Source organism: Heliconius melpomene, chromosome 3 (genome assembly GCF_056956725.1).
Source record: "Heliconius melpomene rosina isolate 202511_hmr_F chromosome 3, ASM5695672v1, whole genome shotgun sequence".
Lineage (NCBI taxonomy): Eukaryota > Metazoa > Arthropoda > Insecta > Lepidoptera > Nymphalidae > Heliconius > Heliconius melpomene.
The window spans coordinates 4,499,261-4,514,928 of NC_140391.1; the positions used below are offsets into that span (position 1 = coordinate 4,499,261).

At 30.0% G+C, this 15,668-nt stretch overlaps 1 protein-coding gene across 1 annotated transcript; it reads right to left on the bottom strand.

The window, feature by feature from the left end:
- Positions 1 to 3,517: 3,517 nt before the first annotated feature.
- On the bottom strand, positions 3,518 to 14,825 carry LOC146539904 (uncharacterized). Its single transcript, XM_085207664.1, has 6 exons — positions 14,686 to 14,825; positions 6,725 to 6,932; positions 5,572 to 6,613; positions 5,168 to 5,483; positions 4,921 to 5,085; positions 3,518 to 4,785 (listed from the first exon to the last, which is right to left on the bottom strand). The coding sequence occupies exons 2-6, from the start codon at positions 6,879 to 6,881 to the stop codon at positions 4,003 to 4,005; spliced, it is 2,463 nt and encodes an 820-aa protein (XP_085063790.1). The 5' UTR covers positions 6,882 to 6,932; positions 14,686 to 14,825; the 3' UTR covers positions 3,518 to 4,002.
- Positions 14,826 to 15,668: the final 843 nt, after the last annotated feature.

Here is a 15,668-nt window from a genome sequence, read left to right on the forward strand (position 1 = left end):
CTCACCCTATCAAAGTATTTTTATACTGACAAGTTTCAAATAAGTAACTACAGACCAACTTCGTTGACTTCAAGCAGTAATACTGAAGTTAGCAAATACAAGGCCTCGTATAAATAATGTATAGAGACAATGCGGCTTACTTAGCTTCGTAGGCTGAAACACACCCAGACCTAAGGAAATTCAAATTCATTTCACTTTAAGAATAAACTTTGAATTACTTTTAAACTTAAAACAAGTTTCAACAATGAAATATCTTCTAGAGTAATAGTAGTTGTAAATTGTTGGAACAACGTAAGTTTCGTAACTCCACGAGAAATGTTGACTAGGATTGTTGATAGCATAAAGCATATTCTCATATTTTTTATATTAATAGAAATATTTATATAAAATTAGTAAAGTTTTCAAATTAAAAATAACCTTTTTTAGTTATATTTTATTTAGTTATTGTCAAAAATAGCAAGAGTGTTATCAATTGTGAATGAAATTCTGTTTGCACAGTTTTTGTATTCTGAGGAATGACAAGAATAATAGGAAGCTGTCACACGTTACACTGGTAGCATTTTTTTGACATACGATTTGTTGCCATCAATCACAGCTAAATCGAGGTACAAAAATAATATTGAAGCACAGATTTTTTCCATTTTAGATGGGATCCTATAAAAAATACCGTTTTTTGTTGATATATTATGGTTTTTATTATAACTAAATGTAAGACTAAGATATTATTTTATTCAAAAACAAGTTTGATTTATTTTTGTCTTTTATTAGGTTTCTAGTAATTTGTACATAAGTGTTTAAGAAAATATAAAGAATAGGCAGAGGGAGACTAGTGTTAAGCCATTTTGCTTCAAAATTTTCCGCCGAATTCTGGTGCTTTGCATGTTGAGTGGCGAAACTCAACGCCGCGCGAGAGCGAAGAAATGTACATATTAACTATTTAATTTCATCACGCCCGTGCATCATTAATAGATAAATTAACTTTATCATCAAAATATGCAATTATAACGAAGTTATCGCTCGTGCTCTTATTTTAATTATATTTATATAATAAAATATGTTCCTGATTTTAAATACGATATTAAATACAATACAAAATATCTGTTACAGTTAATGCATTTTTCATGAGTATCGATCAACGAAATCAGACCGCTCTGATTTTAAATTATAATAATTAGGGATGCCCGCGGCGTGTAATGTAACTATTTACCCTCTTTTGCGTCTATTTGATATATCCGTAAAAACTATATTTATAAATAACGTATAATTAGTCTTTTTTAATTCATATTTTTTTAAATAAATATTAATAAAATATAAATAAAAGTAACTTTCTTAAAAACAAGCTAGTAGCTCATAAAACAGATAATTAAAACTTAATAAATTACTTGTGCAATACAAGTTTTTACAGTTTCATAAAATTATTATTTTATTTTACTACAGCAAAAGGTAAGTTCTTTTAAATTAAAGTTTATTTTTAAAAATGTTTTTTTTTTCATGTATAGTTTATTTTTATTTCTAATTTTCTCTTAACGCATGCTTAACTAAACGCATAATTATTGCAGGGCATTTCTCTATTATTCAATCTCTCTATTATATAATTTTCATTTTCTCCATGTTATTTAACACCAGAGTGCTTGGGCCAGGACAGCAGTACAAATCAAATGAATACAATCACGACCTGTCTATCTTCCTTAGTTCCAAAGTCCCTTCCCCAGCTTCCGACTCTATCTTCAAACTCTAGAGATGTTATTTGGCACTAGAGTACGCGTCAACACAAAACAACGGCCATTTTGGATTAACAACTATATTGATTATATGAAATTTGATTGTCATCATATACTGTTCTTTTACTAAAAGTGGCAATTTATCAATGTGTCTTTTCTCACAAAGCTCTTATTTAACCAAGTCGGTTTGATGCTGTTAATGATGTTTCTTTATTTATTTTGTTAGGTTCTCACTGTATCATGCACATGGCATAGTAGACAGGAGGAACCTAGGAACTTCGTTCATTATGAGAGGAATAGAGAGTCGCTTCTGTTTCACATTTTCCGAATTCTTAAGCCATTGCGTGTTAAGTTGCAGATCTTAACGCCGCGCTTTGCCTTATTACCATAGCGAGAAAATTAAGGTATTAAATATTTCATTTTCCTGAGTGGGAATCAAACCCATAACCGTCGCGTTTACAATCACACGTTTCGCTACCATGGTGTCAAATTAATTTTATCTGCTTCTTAGATTAAAAGATTAGTATTAGATTTCTTTAGTTTTTATCAAATATTAACATTTAAAAAAATCGTACTGAATTAAGAATGGCCGTGCACTTGGTACGTCCAGGAAAGGCCAGTTTCCACGGGGGGCATAAATAATGCGGTCGATTTCGACTCACCACCCACCGCCCGGCTCAGGGGTTTCACACGAATGCTCACATGCAATTTCCGGAGACCAAAGGACATGGGCTCATTTATAAAAGATTCTAAATCGAAAGCCAAAATACAAATAAAACGGACATTATGAATAATAAACAATGTATTTTGGGAACCCTTTTTATTATTGGAAAACATTTTTTTTGTAGTTGATGAGAGATACTGTTAAACTTATTAATACACCTATCAATTTTCCCTTGTTACTAATATAAGATTCAAATAAGTATTATAACACTCCGTTCCTCACTTTCCACCAAATGGCGGAACTTAACGCAGTGCTTTGTCATTTTTATATGTGTAAAAGGAACTTTTGTCCTAGAATTAATATTTATGTGTAGTACAAACAGAATCGTTGTGTATCTGATACGCTTTATAGTGAAATTATACATACAAAATCCAAATACAATAAACTTAATCAAAATTGTTGAAAGTCAAAAGTGAGGCCAGTCTTGGCGCAAGAGCATAAACGTACGAGAAAAACGCGACAGATTGTGGGTTCGATTTCCACTCGAGGAAATGAAATATTTATAATTTCTGAATTAATTCTGCGGAAAGTGGAGAACGAAACGGAGTGCCTCAACACAAGGTTCCCAGGGTCCCACTGCGTACCCTGCTATGCACGGGATATAGCGTGAAGCTATAAAAAAAATATGAAAATTGAAATTTTATACCTTAATTACAAAATTTATATTTTAATATAAAGAGATAATTACAAATTACGTACGTGCAATTAAAATTCTGAGATGATTCAATGAACACAAAGTTATTAATAAATAATTGAGTTTAATAATTTTGTTACAGAAATAACAGGTAGTTTCAATTCAATAAATTACATCCCCAGAGGGATATTACTTTTAGGGTGTTAATAATAAAGTTTATTGGTTATGCATAATTTATTTAATTATTACCAGTTTATTTTATGATATGAAAATTTATTTAATAAGTAATAATTATTTCAATTATGTTTTTGTTGTTTTATTTGTTTGTTAAAAAAAAAAAACAATTATTATTGTTTCTAAATTTCTTATTTTATATCTCATCTTGCGAACAAAATTATATATTTTTCTTTTGCTAGAGGTATAAATAAAACAAAAAAATCTTAATTAAATTATTTGGTTTATTCAAGCTGTAGCTTACAACTCATTAACAATATGCAGTTTCCTTGAAACTTAAATGGGTCAAGTAATACAATCTTATAATATATTTACATACATAATAAAAATTAATGATTAAATACAGATTACATTATAAATGTTATACTTCTTTGAAGTTAATCATGAATCGAAGGTTTAACCATCATACAAGAAAAATGACGACCTGAAACTACTGAGTGGAGTACATCAAAAACAATACATTGACGTGACCTTATATTATTCGTACATTCTAAATACTTTTTGTAAAAATTTTACACAATTAATTAGTTTTACAATATCTTAATTTAACACGTTTTTACAAGTTACATATTATAATCGTATCGTAACAAAATTATCTAAGTGTATGTGATCTGAAACTGCGAAACGTGAGATTTACATCGTTTATAGCGAAGAAGTCAGTCTTTACCTCACTAGAAATGAAAATGTTATTAAACCTGACTGTGTGCAAATGTACTAGAATTATACACATCCGGCCAATCGGGTAATCTTGTAAATGCATTGTTTACTGCTAGCTTGTTTTTGGTTGGATTCATAGAATTATTTATTTTCGTTCTTATATCGTGACCTGATGAGAATCGTACTTTTTTCTTCATGGTTCTGTTTGATAACATTGAAATAAGAACATTCCAAAAATTTGGGTCACTCCACAGTATAGTTGTGCGTAGATCTCGCTGCTCTTTTAGAAAAGCGTATATCGAATTTTCGGGTCCAATATCGGTAAATACGTAAAGCGTGTTTTTCGTTTTCAACATTTCACCCCGAATTTTCTTTATGTTTACATGACTGTAAGCTGACGTTAAGTAGCTTGGGGAAAATACAACCAGGATACTGTCGCTCTCTTTGGAACTATTTCTGAAATGCTTCATGAAACTATCACCGTCGCTACTTTTATTAATAAGTTTTGTTTGCACTTTAAAATTTTTATGTTCTCTCAGTTCTGGTAAGATCTCTTTTAGCACAAACTCTTCATCGTTTTCAGTGTATTTCACTATTATATTTTTTGGCTGATCAATAGTATTATTTTGTTGGGAGAAATATTGAAATTTCTGTTTTATCAACGTATGAATTTCCTTCTTGTACACGAAGTATAAAATTATGGTAATTATTGATAGCGAAAGTGATGTCGTGACAAGGGAAATAAATATAATAAACCTTAGATAGCACGACTCACTTGTCCAAATTGGGCATTGAAATAAAGTGTCGTCTACGACCTAAAATATACAAAGATAGATTATAACAAAAATCACGTAATAATCACTACACAAAATTATTTTTGTTTTATTACTAAAATTTCCATATTCAATCATGTAAAGAACATTTACAATAAAAATAATTATATTACTAACCTTTATTCTCAAGTTTTCCTTTAGAAAATTAACGAAAAGAAAGTTTTTACACCTGCAACTCAAAGGGTTATTCGATATCCAAACCTCTTTCATTGGTTTTTTTAATAATTCCCCATAGTTCATTTTAGTATTAGCCTCAATTGTTTCCTTATGTCTTGTATCATCCTAAAATGACAAAATCTTATTAACATTAGTGTATATATATAAGCATGAAAAAATTAAATGTAAATTAATTTTAACTTCGTACCCAAAGAAATTCAATTGAGTTGTAGCTGATATCCAAGCTTTCATGTCCGTTGATCCACCAATCCTTATAAGATATTTTAAATTTATTATGACTTAAGTTAAGCATTTTAAGATTATAGGTTTCTGCAAACGGAGATGCTCGTATCACTGTCCAAGAATTATTTTTGAGTTCTTTACTCTCAAAATCAAGCCGATTGTATGCTAATGATACAGACAACCTTTGTTTATTGCTACTGAATAGATATGATGATATCGTCTTCAAATTGTTGTGTTCCATGTTCAAAGATATCAAGCTCAGTAGAGATGAAAAAGTAGAACTGGAAGAAATAAATTTAAATTTACATTTGATAAATTATATAAAACAAAATAAACTGATATATGTATACATATATAGAATAAGCTTACCTAGAAATTTCTTCAATGGAGTTATGGCATAAATTTAATTTTTCAAGTCTTACTAATGATGAGAACAATTTTGATTCTAAACTTCTCAAGTTGTTATGACTTAAGTCTAATTCCAGCAAGTTGATTTGATCGTTAAAAGTTGATTCCGGAATGACTACCATGTCGTTATACGCTAATGATATGTTTGTTATGAGAGGTGAGTTGTTAAAAATATCATACGGTATGACTTCTATTCCGCTTCTTTGAATATATACTTGCTTTAAGTTAGGTAAATTTCCAAACAAATTTCTTGGTAGTTCTTTCATTTTTACGTCGTTATTAAGAATAATAACAGTTTCTAACTTGCTGTTGGTTGCGAACAAATTCTGTGGCAGCGTTGAGAATTTGTTGGAAAATAGAGTAAGTTTTTTTAATTTTCTTAACGGTTTAAAAATTGATGTGGGAAGTTCATTCAGCCCGTTGGAACTCAAATCTAATTCCTCAAGAACATCTACGCCAGTAAAAAAGTCTTTTGAGAACCAAGTTACATTGCTTTGCCATAACGACAGTTTTCGTAATAATGATAAATGAGAAAAAATATTCGATGACATATTCGTCATATGATTATGGCTTATTTCTAAAGTCTCTAATCTTTCAAGAGGCTTAAAGAGCTCCTCAGATAAGTTAATGTTGTTGCAACGTATGTTCAACCATGTTAAACTATTTATGTCTGTGAACAGATCGTCTGGCAAATGAGTAATTCCATTTACTGATAGCAGCAACTTTGTTAAATATTGCAATCCAGCAAATTGTTTTCTACTAAAATATCCTGAAAGATTCTTTGTATTCTGAAATATTAAGGACATAGTCCTCGACACACCCATATGATTAAGAATATCTTTAAAAGACGACGTTGGTAACGGACAGTCCTTAAAGCTGACAGATTTGAAAGTGTTTGGCTCGTTGGCACATTTTGGCAACTTTGTATAATCTAGCGTGGTAGCGTTTTCACATTTCACATTTATATAAGTACTTGGAAGTAGATTTATTTTCACTATACGACCTGAAATAGAATTCTCGTATCAGTTTGTAATTTCTACCATCAATGTTTCACGAGTTTGAAGTCAAAAATAAATCGATAATTGCATTTGTGGATGCATTTAAGTGCACTTACCGTCAATGTTGCAATTGAGTTCAACAGCGAACGTGCCACCGCAAACGCAGTTAGGATGACTTGGACACATCACTCTCGCAGTAATTACGTGTATGGCAAGTGCCACTATGAGCACTTGTATCAGTTTTCTATCCATCTTTCTTGTTACATTATACATTATTTAAAGGATAATTTGGCGAGAGTTATTTTTCTTCTTCATCCATGAATACTGTAATAGTAAGGTTGATGTATTTGATAAGATTTTAGTGAATATCATAAAATTAGATAATTAATATATTATTGCCATTATAGTATAGCTGGCTTGGGTTTAACTCTTAGTTCATAGTCTGGTCTGGAGAGCCCAGCCATAGGCACACGCTATGTCTGCATGAGCCGAGATGAGAGACTTATTAATGTTTGTTTTTGTGAGAGATGAAAACGTAAAGAAACCCCTATCATTAATTCAGAAAAAATATTTCCACTCTTGCTGAAACTATGTAATTTATCTCGCTTTAATTAAAATGTACATAAATTAAAAATATATAATTCTTTAGTATAATACAAATATTATTCTTTAATACACCGCAAATAATTCCATCGACTATTATTTGAATAGATAAAGTAATCGCTGATCTGTAACTTTCAAAGTTCAGATGAATTTGTTGCGCTGGCAACGCCAACAATGGAATTGATTCCACCATGCGCAGTTTACAAGCGATTGCAAATAAAAGTTGCGTTTTAAATTGCTCCGGCTTGTAAAATATGGTTTTGTTATTGAAGAAATAAATTCATGTCAATATTAATATTCTAAAGCATTGAGGCCGCAACCTTATGACTTTAAACTGGGTGGTTATGGATTCCATTCCTAAGTGGGGAAATGAAATATTTAATATTTTTATTTTATAGCTCTGGCGGCGTTGAGTTCCGCCACTTTGCCTCGAGAATTCGATGAAAAATGGGGAAAGAAAGGGTCTTAGCACTAGGTTCCCTCTGCCTACCCTGTTACGTGCGGGATATAGCGTGAAGCTAAAAAAAATATATATATAATAGAACATATGTGTCAATATTGGAACTAAAATTTAATACATTTTACATAACCGATAGGAGCACGTGCGGCTGGCGTTGCAAGATAAATTACCCCTGCATTACACACTTTTATTATTAAAGTTTTCAGAAGCGTTTCGGTACATTTTTACTTAATATAGATATAGAACTAAAAATTACATGAAATCCAAATATTTTTTCGAAGAAAAATAATCATAGTCCAAGAAATGACGTACTCGTAGGAGCACAGTGTGACTGTAAACGCGGAAAAGTTGTAGTTTCGATTCCCATTCAAAGAAATGAAATATTTATTTTTTCATTTCTTCCCTCTGTCTTGTCACGCAACGCCTCCAGAATTCGTTGAGAAAGGGGCAACGAAGTGTCTTAACACTATCCCTAGCCCTAGATCCCTCTGCTACCCTACTTGTAAAAAGGGCAAAAAATTGTCTTTCAAAACATATCTAAGTACCTCGATGGCTGCTTTTTTAAAAAAGTAAAGCAAATATGAAACGGTTTATATTAAAGGATATTTTAGTAGTAAAACGAGGTATTGTCGATATTTAGGAAGCAAAATTTTTAAAATTTAAAACATAAAAACTGATACACTAACAGAAAATATGACAAAAAATACAACAATCAAGCTGCGCAAACAATACATCAAACGTATTTCACGAAGTTTCGTCCCAATTAAAAACCAATTTCGTCGATTGGTTAGAAATCTAATGGAATATGTATCCAATACAGTAAACAATACGTAAATGTCCCTCAGTTTTCAATTGAAAAATGTACATATAAATTTAATTTTTATTGTGACTATTACAAATGAATTCATTATTATTATTATTTAAGTATTTTTAGTATTTAACTATTTTTTGTTATTTTAAGTAACATAATTGTTATCTAAAGTATCTATGTATTTGATAAGAAAAAAGAAATGAAAATGAGTCAATTTATCTATATTATTTATTACTATTTTCTATATCAACAACATTTTATACGTACACGTATTTAGGCCAGTAATGGCACAGGAACACAAGCTTGTGGCTGTAAACACGAGAGGTTTTGGGTTCGAATCGCACTCGAGGTAATTAAATATTTAAATTGTATTCGGCGGAAAATCAGAGAGTCTCTTAACACTAAGCCCCCTCTGCTGAAGCTGAGAAAAAACCCTATTAATATACTATTATATACATAAGCTCATAGAAAAAATAAAGAAAAAGCACAGTATATTTTCACAGTACGCCAAGAATTCCCTTAAGCTCATTAAGTCTTCGAGGCAACACAACGCCAGAGGTAATACAATAAGGTTTAAGGCTTCACAATCACGTACTGCATATCCACTTAACAGGAGCGCACTGCAATTTCCTGCTAATTGGAACTGTCCGTAATGAAAATTAGTCTACTTGAACTATGAACAACTTTCATCTAATAATTTCTCCGGATTTACCGAATTAATATTAGTTTGTTCTTGTGGTTTTTAGGGTTCCGTATTTTAAAAGGATTAAATGGAAGCCTTATACGATCACTTTGTTGTAAGTCTGTCAAGATCATATTTTATCTCAAGATCGCGTGGAGGTATCAAAGAAATTAATATCATATATTTAATGATCATGAGGCATAAAAATATAAGCTTCTAAACAATAATTTTGTTCTTATTAGTTTTACTTCCCATTGATCTACAATCCTGAAATTGATACGGAAGCCTTGGTGGATGTTCCGACTCGCACTTAACCGGTTTTACCTTATTTATCATGTTTAAAATATCGTTATTAATAAAGTCAATATGACACAATTATTATATAATACAAACAACTTGACTAACTAACGATATTATAGTTTATGCATACATGAATCTTAATTACACATATCGATACTTTAAGTTCGAGAATATATCCTCCATGTAATTAGCAACTATGTTACGAATGAGTTATTTAATGCTAATTATTAGACACCTAATAATTATAGACAGTTAAAATACTACGTAGGATTGATATTTAGTTAATTTTAAAACCATTTATTTTGATATAATGGGAATATTAAAATTGTAAAGAAATAATAATAAGGTTTAAAAAATCGAATAACGCGTCTTCATACTTCAGCCAATTAAGCTATAGTTAAAAATTTAATGTTTTCGTATTATACGCTATTACGCGATTGCTATATTTTTATAGTAATATCCAACATCCACATTTTTTTTCAATTTCTCTCTGTGTCCAATATATACCAGAGTAGTCAGAGGGAACCTAGTGTTAAGAGATTCTGGTCCCCACTTTGTGCCGAATTTCCAAAGCATTGCATTTTGAGGGACTGAACTCAACGCCGCGCTTTGTCTGTTACCAGAGTGAAGAAAATGAAAATAATAATAAATAATAATTAACTCCCCCAAGTAGTAATCGTACTCATAACCTTTGCAATCACACTTCTGTGCCATTGCGTCACTGTGGTCTCTAACAATTTAATTTAATTATTTTATACACTCATTGTTTAGATACATAAAAAGGGAGCAAGCACTTTCAAATAACAAGAAAATAGCTATGTCTGGCTTAATGGTAATAATTAAACTTTTGCAATTACCCGTACGATCTTAAAAGTTATGAACGCATTACTTTATCCTGTCGGAAATCTTAAGAGTTGTGACGAAGAAAACTTATTTAATTATTTTAGGATTTATTATTAATTTTCATTAGTCCTTTATGTTTTATTTCTTTTACAGTTAAATAATTAATGCTGTATAATATTTATAGCGTAGCTTATAATAAACATAATTTATGTTATAAAATAGTTAAAAACCAAACTTACATAATGTTTTTAGTGTATTGAAAATATAAGAAAAAAGTAAAGTTGTGACAGAAAAATCTTTCTTCAAATTTGAAATACACTACTCTCTACCATTACATTCTTAACTCTAATTAAAATAATAATGATTATTTACTTGTTTTATATTTTTATTCCTCTTATAAGTATTTTTATTCTATTGTAAAAGTTAATAATCTAATATAGACACATTCACACACTAGAATATAGTACTTTACAAGATATCTATAATACTTAATACATCAATGATTAATATTACAGAAATTATTAAATCTATAAAATCAAAATATACCTACAAACGGCGGAAAAAGTAATAAAGATTTTTATTTAATTTCATTCTCCATAACATTTTATGAAAAAGTAAAGCCCTCGCGTACGCGTGATTGGCACGTACGCTTTTTGGCGCCCGGTCTTTATTTAACACGGTAAAAGGCTTTCACGTGAAAACTGAAGTATTTTATATAGAATTCATCTACAAAATAAGGTTCAGGAACCTTACTGGAATTGAATTTGAAGTCTTCAACAGAGTTGAGGGGTCATAATTTATTTATCTCTAGCTTCTTTTATGACGTAGAAATGATTGTGCACGACGGAGGAAAATTAAGATCCGAGCGAGTGCGAGATTGAATGAATAATGCATTACGTTATTTTAATTATATTAGAAAACGTATTTTATGTCGTATTATTTGAAAATTTTGTTTCAAAGGCACATTTTATTTATTTATACTCAAAGAATGGTTACATTAGTGTTGTTGTACATCAAATATTTATTAAATTTTCGTTTATATATTTATTTTATACTATTATTTATTTTCTTATAACGATAAAAAAAAATAATAGAAGGAGAAAAATATAATTACTTACTTAGTAAATAAAATTGTTTGTCTGAGATTTCCAAATAATTGATTTTTTTAAGTGCATATAGTTTACAAGATATCAAAACACAACTGCCTACCTAGATAGATATGGAATAACTAAACATTTATCTAACTCCACATTATTTTCCAGGAAAATCAATTAGTATCCCAAAAGATTTAAATAACAATTTATTAAACGTGTAACATGTAGATAACCATACTTAAATATATAACTAATCGTTATCTTCTAATTCTCTTCTCTTCTTCTACGTAACATTGGAGAAGGCGCGATTAGTTATAAATAAATGTATCTATTAATTTCTTATTATTACAAGAAAATACAACGAAAATGTATACAATTGAAATAAAAATATAATCAGAAAACATGATAGCACTTAAATGAGAAATACTCATATACTGAATAATGAGAAAATACGCAGTAAGTGCAAAACAGAGGGCGCGCGGCGCCCCACCGGCACCGTCACGTGCGCCCGACGGCTGGAGTTAATGCTCCCCTTATGAGGGTTTTTGTAATGCAAATAACCAAATCGATACTTCCACTGATCGTTCCCTTGACTTCGCTGTTGTAAATTTCTGTATCGAATTTGATAATTTAGGTAAATATCCAAATTATATATAAATAAGGTGTTGATACTAAAATAGAGTTGAGAGATTTGTATGACTTGGAAACCTCAAACTCAATGGTGGATTCCCCAATGAAATATGAAAGATATCACTAGGTGGTCTCATAAGATATGAGCTATTTGCAAAGATTTAAAAAAAATAAGCAGAATTTAAATAGATTATACCAAACATAATACTTTTAATGTTTAAGCATCTTCTGTTTTATATATTACATTGCTTTTTATATATATTTTTTTGCCTGAAATTTTATCAATTTTAAGAAAAGAACAAACAAAAACATAAATATATAAATACTAGCGGACGCGCGCAGCTTCGCTTACGTATTTAGGGGTGAATTCTAATAAACCATGAAACATGTGTTCAATGAAATATTTTTAAGAGTCTAAATTTAAAATTTAATAAAAATCGGTGGTGATTTAAGAATTTTTCCATACAAACTTTCAAACCCTTATTTGCACCCTTATGGAAAGAATTCTAGAAAACCATGAAACACGTGTTCAATTACGTGTAAAATACTTTTAAGAGTCTGAATTTCAAATTTTATAAGAATCGGTGCCGATTTAAAATTTTTTCCATACTATCTTTCAACCCCTATTTCGCCCCTTTAGGGTTAAAATTTTTCAAAATCCCTTCTTAGTGGATGTCCAGATTACGAAAGTAAACATCTGTCCAAATTTCACGTTTCTACGCTCAGCGGTTACGGCTGTGCGCGCGTCTTACCTCAGTCAGTGAGGACTAGTCCTTTTATATATATAGATAACAGTCGGTTTTTCTAATATTAAGATAATCCATTTGGCCTTTGCCACATCTTAGACTATATGTCTAAGATGTGGCAAAGGCATACAAACATTTTTTGTTTATTAAACCATTGTAGCGCAGGGGCACAAGCATGCGACTCTAACTTGACAGTTGTGGTTCGAATCCCAACTCGGAGAAATGAAGTGAGTATTTGTGAGTTGCCCCAATCAACACGCAAATCTTTAGGAATTTGGCGGAAAGAGGGGAATCAAAATGTTTTAATGAAAAATTGCCTACCCTACCATTATATAACAAATGAAAGAGTAAAACGAAAACAAATTGAAATGAGTAAGAATAAACAACAGATAGCAATTATCCCAACGCAACGTGAGAAATTTGATACAAATCGAAAACACTGGGGCGTCATCAATTATTTCAAGCAACCGTAATGGTATGTAATTCGACCCTACACAACTGCTTTTGATTACCCAAAGTAATCTAAATTAGGCACAGTTATTACCTATTCCTCAGCCCCTTTCATCCGAATATTTAATGTAGCATTCGTATTATATTGGACCATCGCTTTATTATATTATATACAATTATAAGATAAAAAGAATTAATAAATGTATATAAAAGTCAGTAAATCATGAAAAACCGCATGAGAAAGTAAGAGATTATTCCACAAATTAAACTATTGATTCAGCAATGTACAATCAAAATTTGTATATAGGTAATATACAATAATATACATAAATAATATCGGAATAGAATGCTAAAGTTTATATAGAAATCTTAAAATAGCACCTAGGAGAAACTACGAGAATCGTAAGTTTATTAATATAGATATATTCAACGTAGTTACAAATTACCAACTTTTAATGAAAGAGCATATTGTTATTGATATTATGAATGAATATATTTTCATTTAATAATATTTCAGTTTTAAACGCACCACGCAAAATAGCCTTGGTGTTAAAGCAGCTGTCAACAGCGTTGAAAATAATTAATTAACTATTTTACTCCCTACATTAGAAATGAAAACCGTATTAGCGTGAAACACTTTTCAATACAATAAATACCATTTTAGTACATTTTGAATATGTATTGCTTAATTTAACTATTATATATCGGATATCTCTATCGGATTAAAAAAAGAAGGATTTCAGAGTCACAGTTACGTTAGGCAAGAGCACTACATTATCTCCGCTCACTCTATAAGATGTACCCACTATGTCATACAATTATATATATAGTAACTTCGTTCACAAAAAAATACAAAAGAAAATAAAAATAATAATATATATACATATTTATATAATAAATTAATAATATACCGCGTACCTATGGCATTTTACTTAAAGAGCTACTGAAGAGACATTACTTTAGCTTCACGGTGTGTCACGCACATAACAGGGTAGGTAAAGCCTTGGAACCTAGTGTAAAGGTACTCTGTTCCCATTAAGACAATTCTATGTTACTCATTTTCAGCCGAATCCTGTGGGCATTGCTTGTTAAATAACGTAACTCAACGCCGCGCTTTGATGAGGCGCGCTTGATAAGCTTTTCTTATTTAATAAAAAATCTTAGAAGAAAAAATATTATAATTTTATTTTTATTTTGAAATATAATAATTATAATTCTTGTAAAATGATTTTCTTGTTTTAATAGTTTTACTATGGTTTAATTTTTAATATCGATTTACAGTGCTATAGAAATATTACAAATAAATAATAAATGTTCGCGATAATTAAATTTATTAAAAAAAACAGTAACAAAATATATAAACCAACATTGTAACGTTTATGACAAATAAATAAATAATTCAGATATATAAAAAAAACAATATAAAATATAGTATTTTCTTGTACAAAATGAACTTACCTTTTCCTATAGATATCCATAGATATTTCAAACTTACACCATTTTTTATAAACACAAAAGACTATTTAATTATAACATTAAAAAATGTGTTATCTGAGACTATTGAGCGCTACGTACTGTCGTAGACTGGACGTAGGCACGCAACCGCTACGGTGGCTACGACGCGACTGAGCTGCTACGTGACCGTCGTAAAATAGAGATATTCGGCAACATTCGGCTGTCGACGAAAACTGCCGAATGGAGTTGTTTATATCTGCGTAGAGATGCGAATAATTTGATAGAAACAGTCGAATCGAAATACAGATTGTTACATTGTATGACAAATATATTTATTTTGTTTTTCACTACAAAATAATATGTATACTAGTGAATATTAATACTATATACTAAGTAAATATACTAAGTATATAAGTTGTAATAGTTTAGTTTTCATTTATAGAATGGTAATTGAAATCAATAAACACCTTGATACGGTGAATATGTTAGTAAAAATTTAATGGGTAAAATGACAAGCCTGCGCTTTACTAATAAACTATGTGATACTTCTATTTGTTCGTGTTTTGTGTATGAAATATTTTCTATATTGACTTTTAGCGTAAATCATTTTTTTTTAAATAAATCATTATACTTTAATTATATTTAAAGCTTTAATAAACACTTAGGAATGTAAATATTAAAATATTTTTAAAAAATATATATTTAATTGGATTACTATAACGTTTGTTGTGACAAAAAGATGAACAATAGTACTGAAAACCCCAGTCATTGTGGTCGGGTAGAACGTATATCTTAATTGGCTGAAGTGAATAGACGTGTTAATCAAGACAGACGTATTTAAATATCATTAGATTTGAAAATTTTATATATTTCTACAATTATATATTATTTTATTTATTTATATATAATGAAATATTTAATATTTGCATTTCCTCCCTTTCCTGTGTTAACAAGAGATAGCATGGCGTTGAGTTCCACCACTCAAC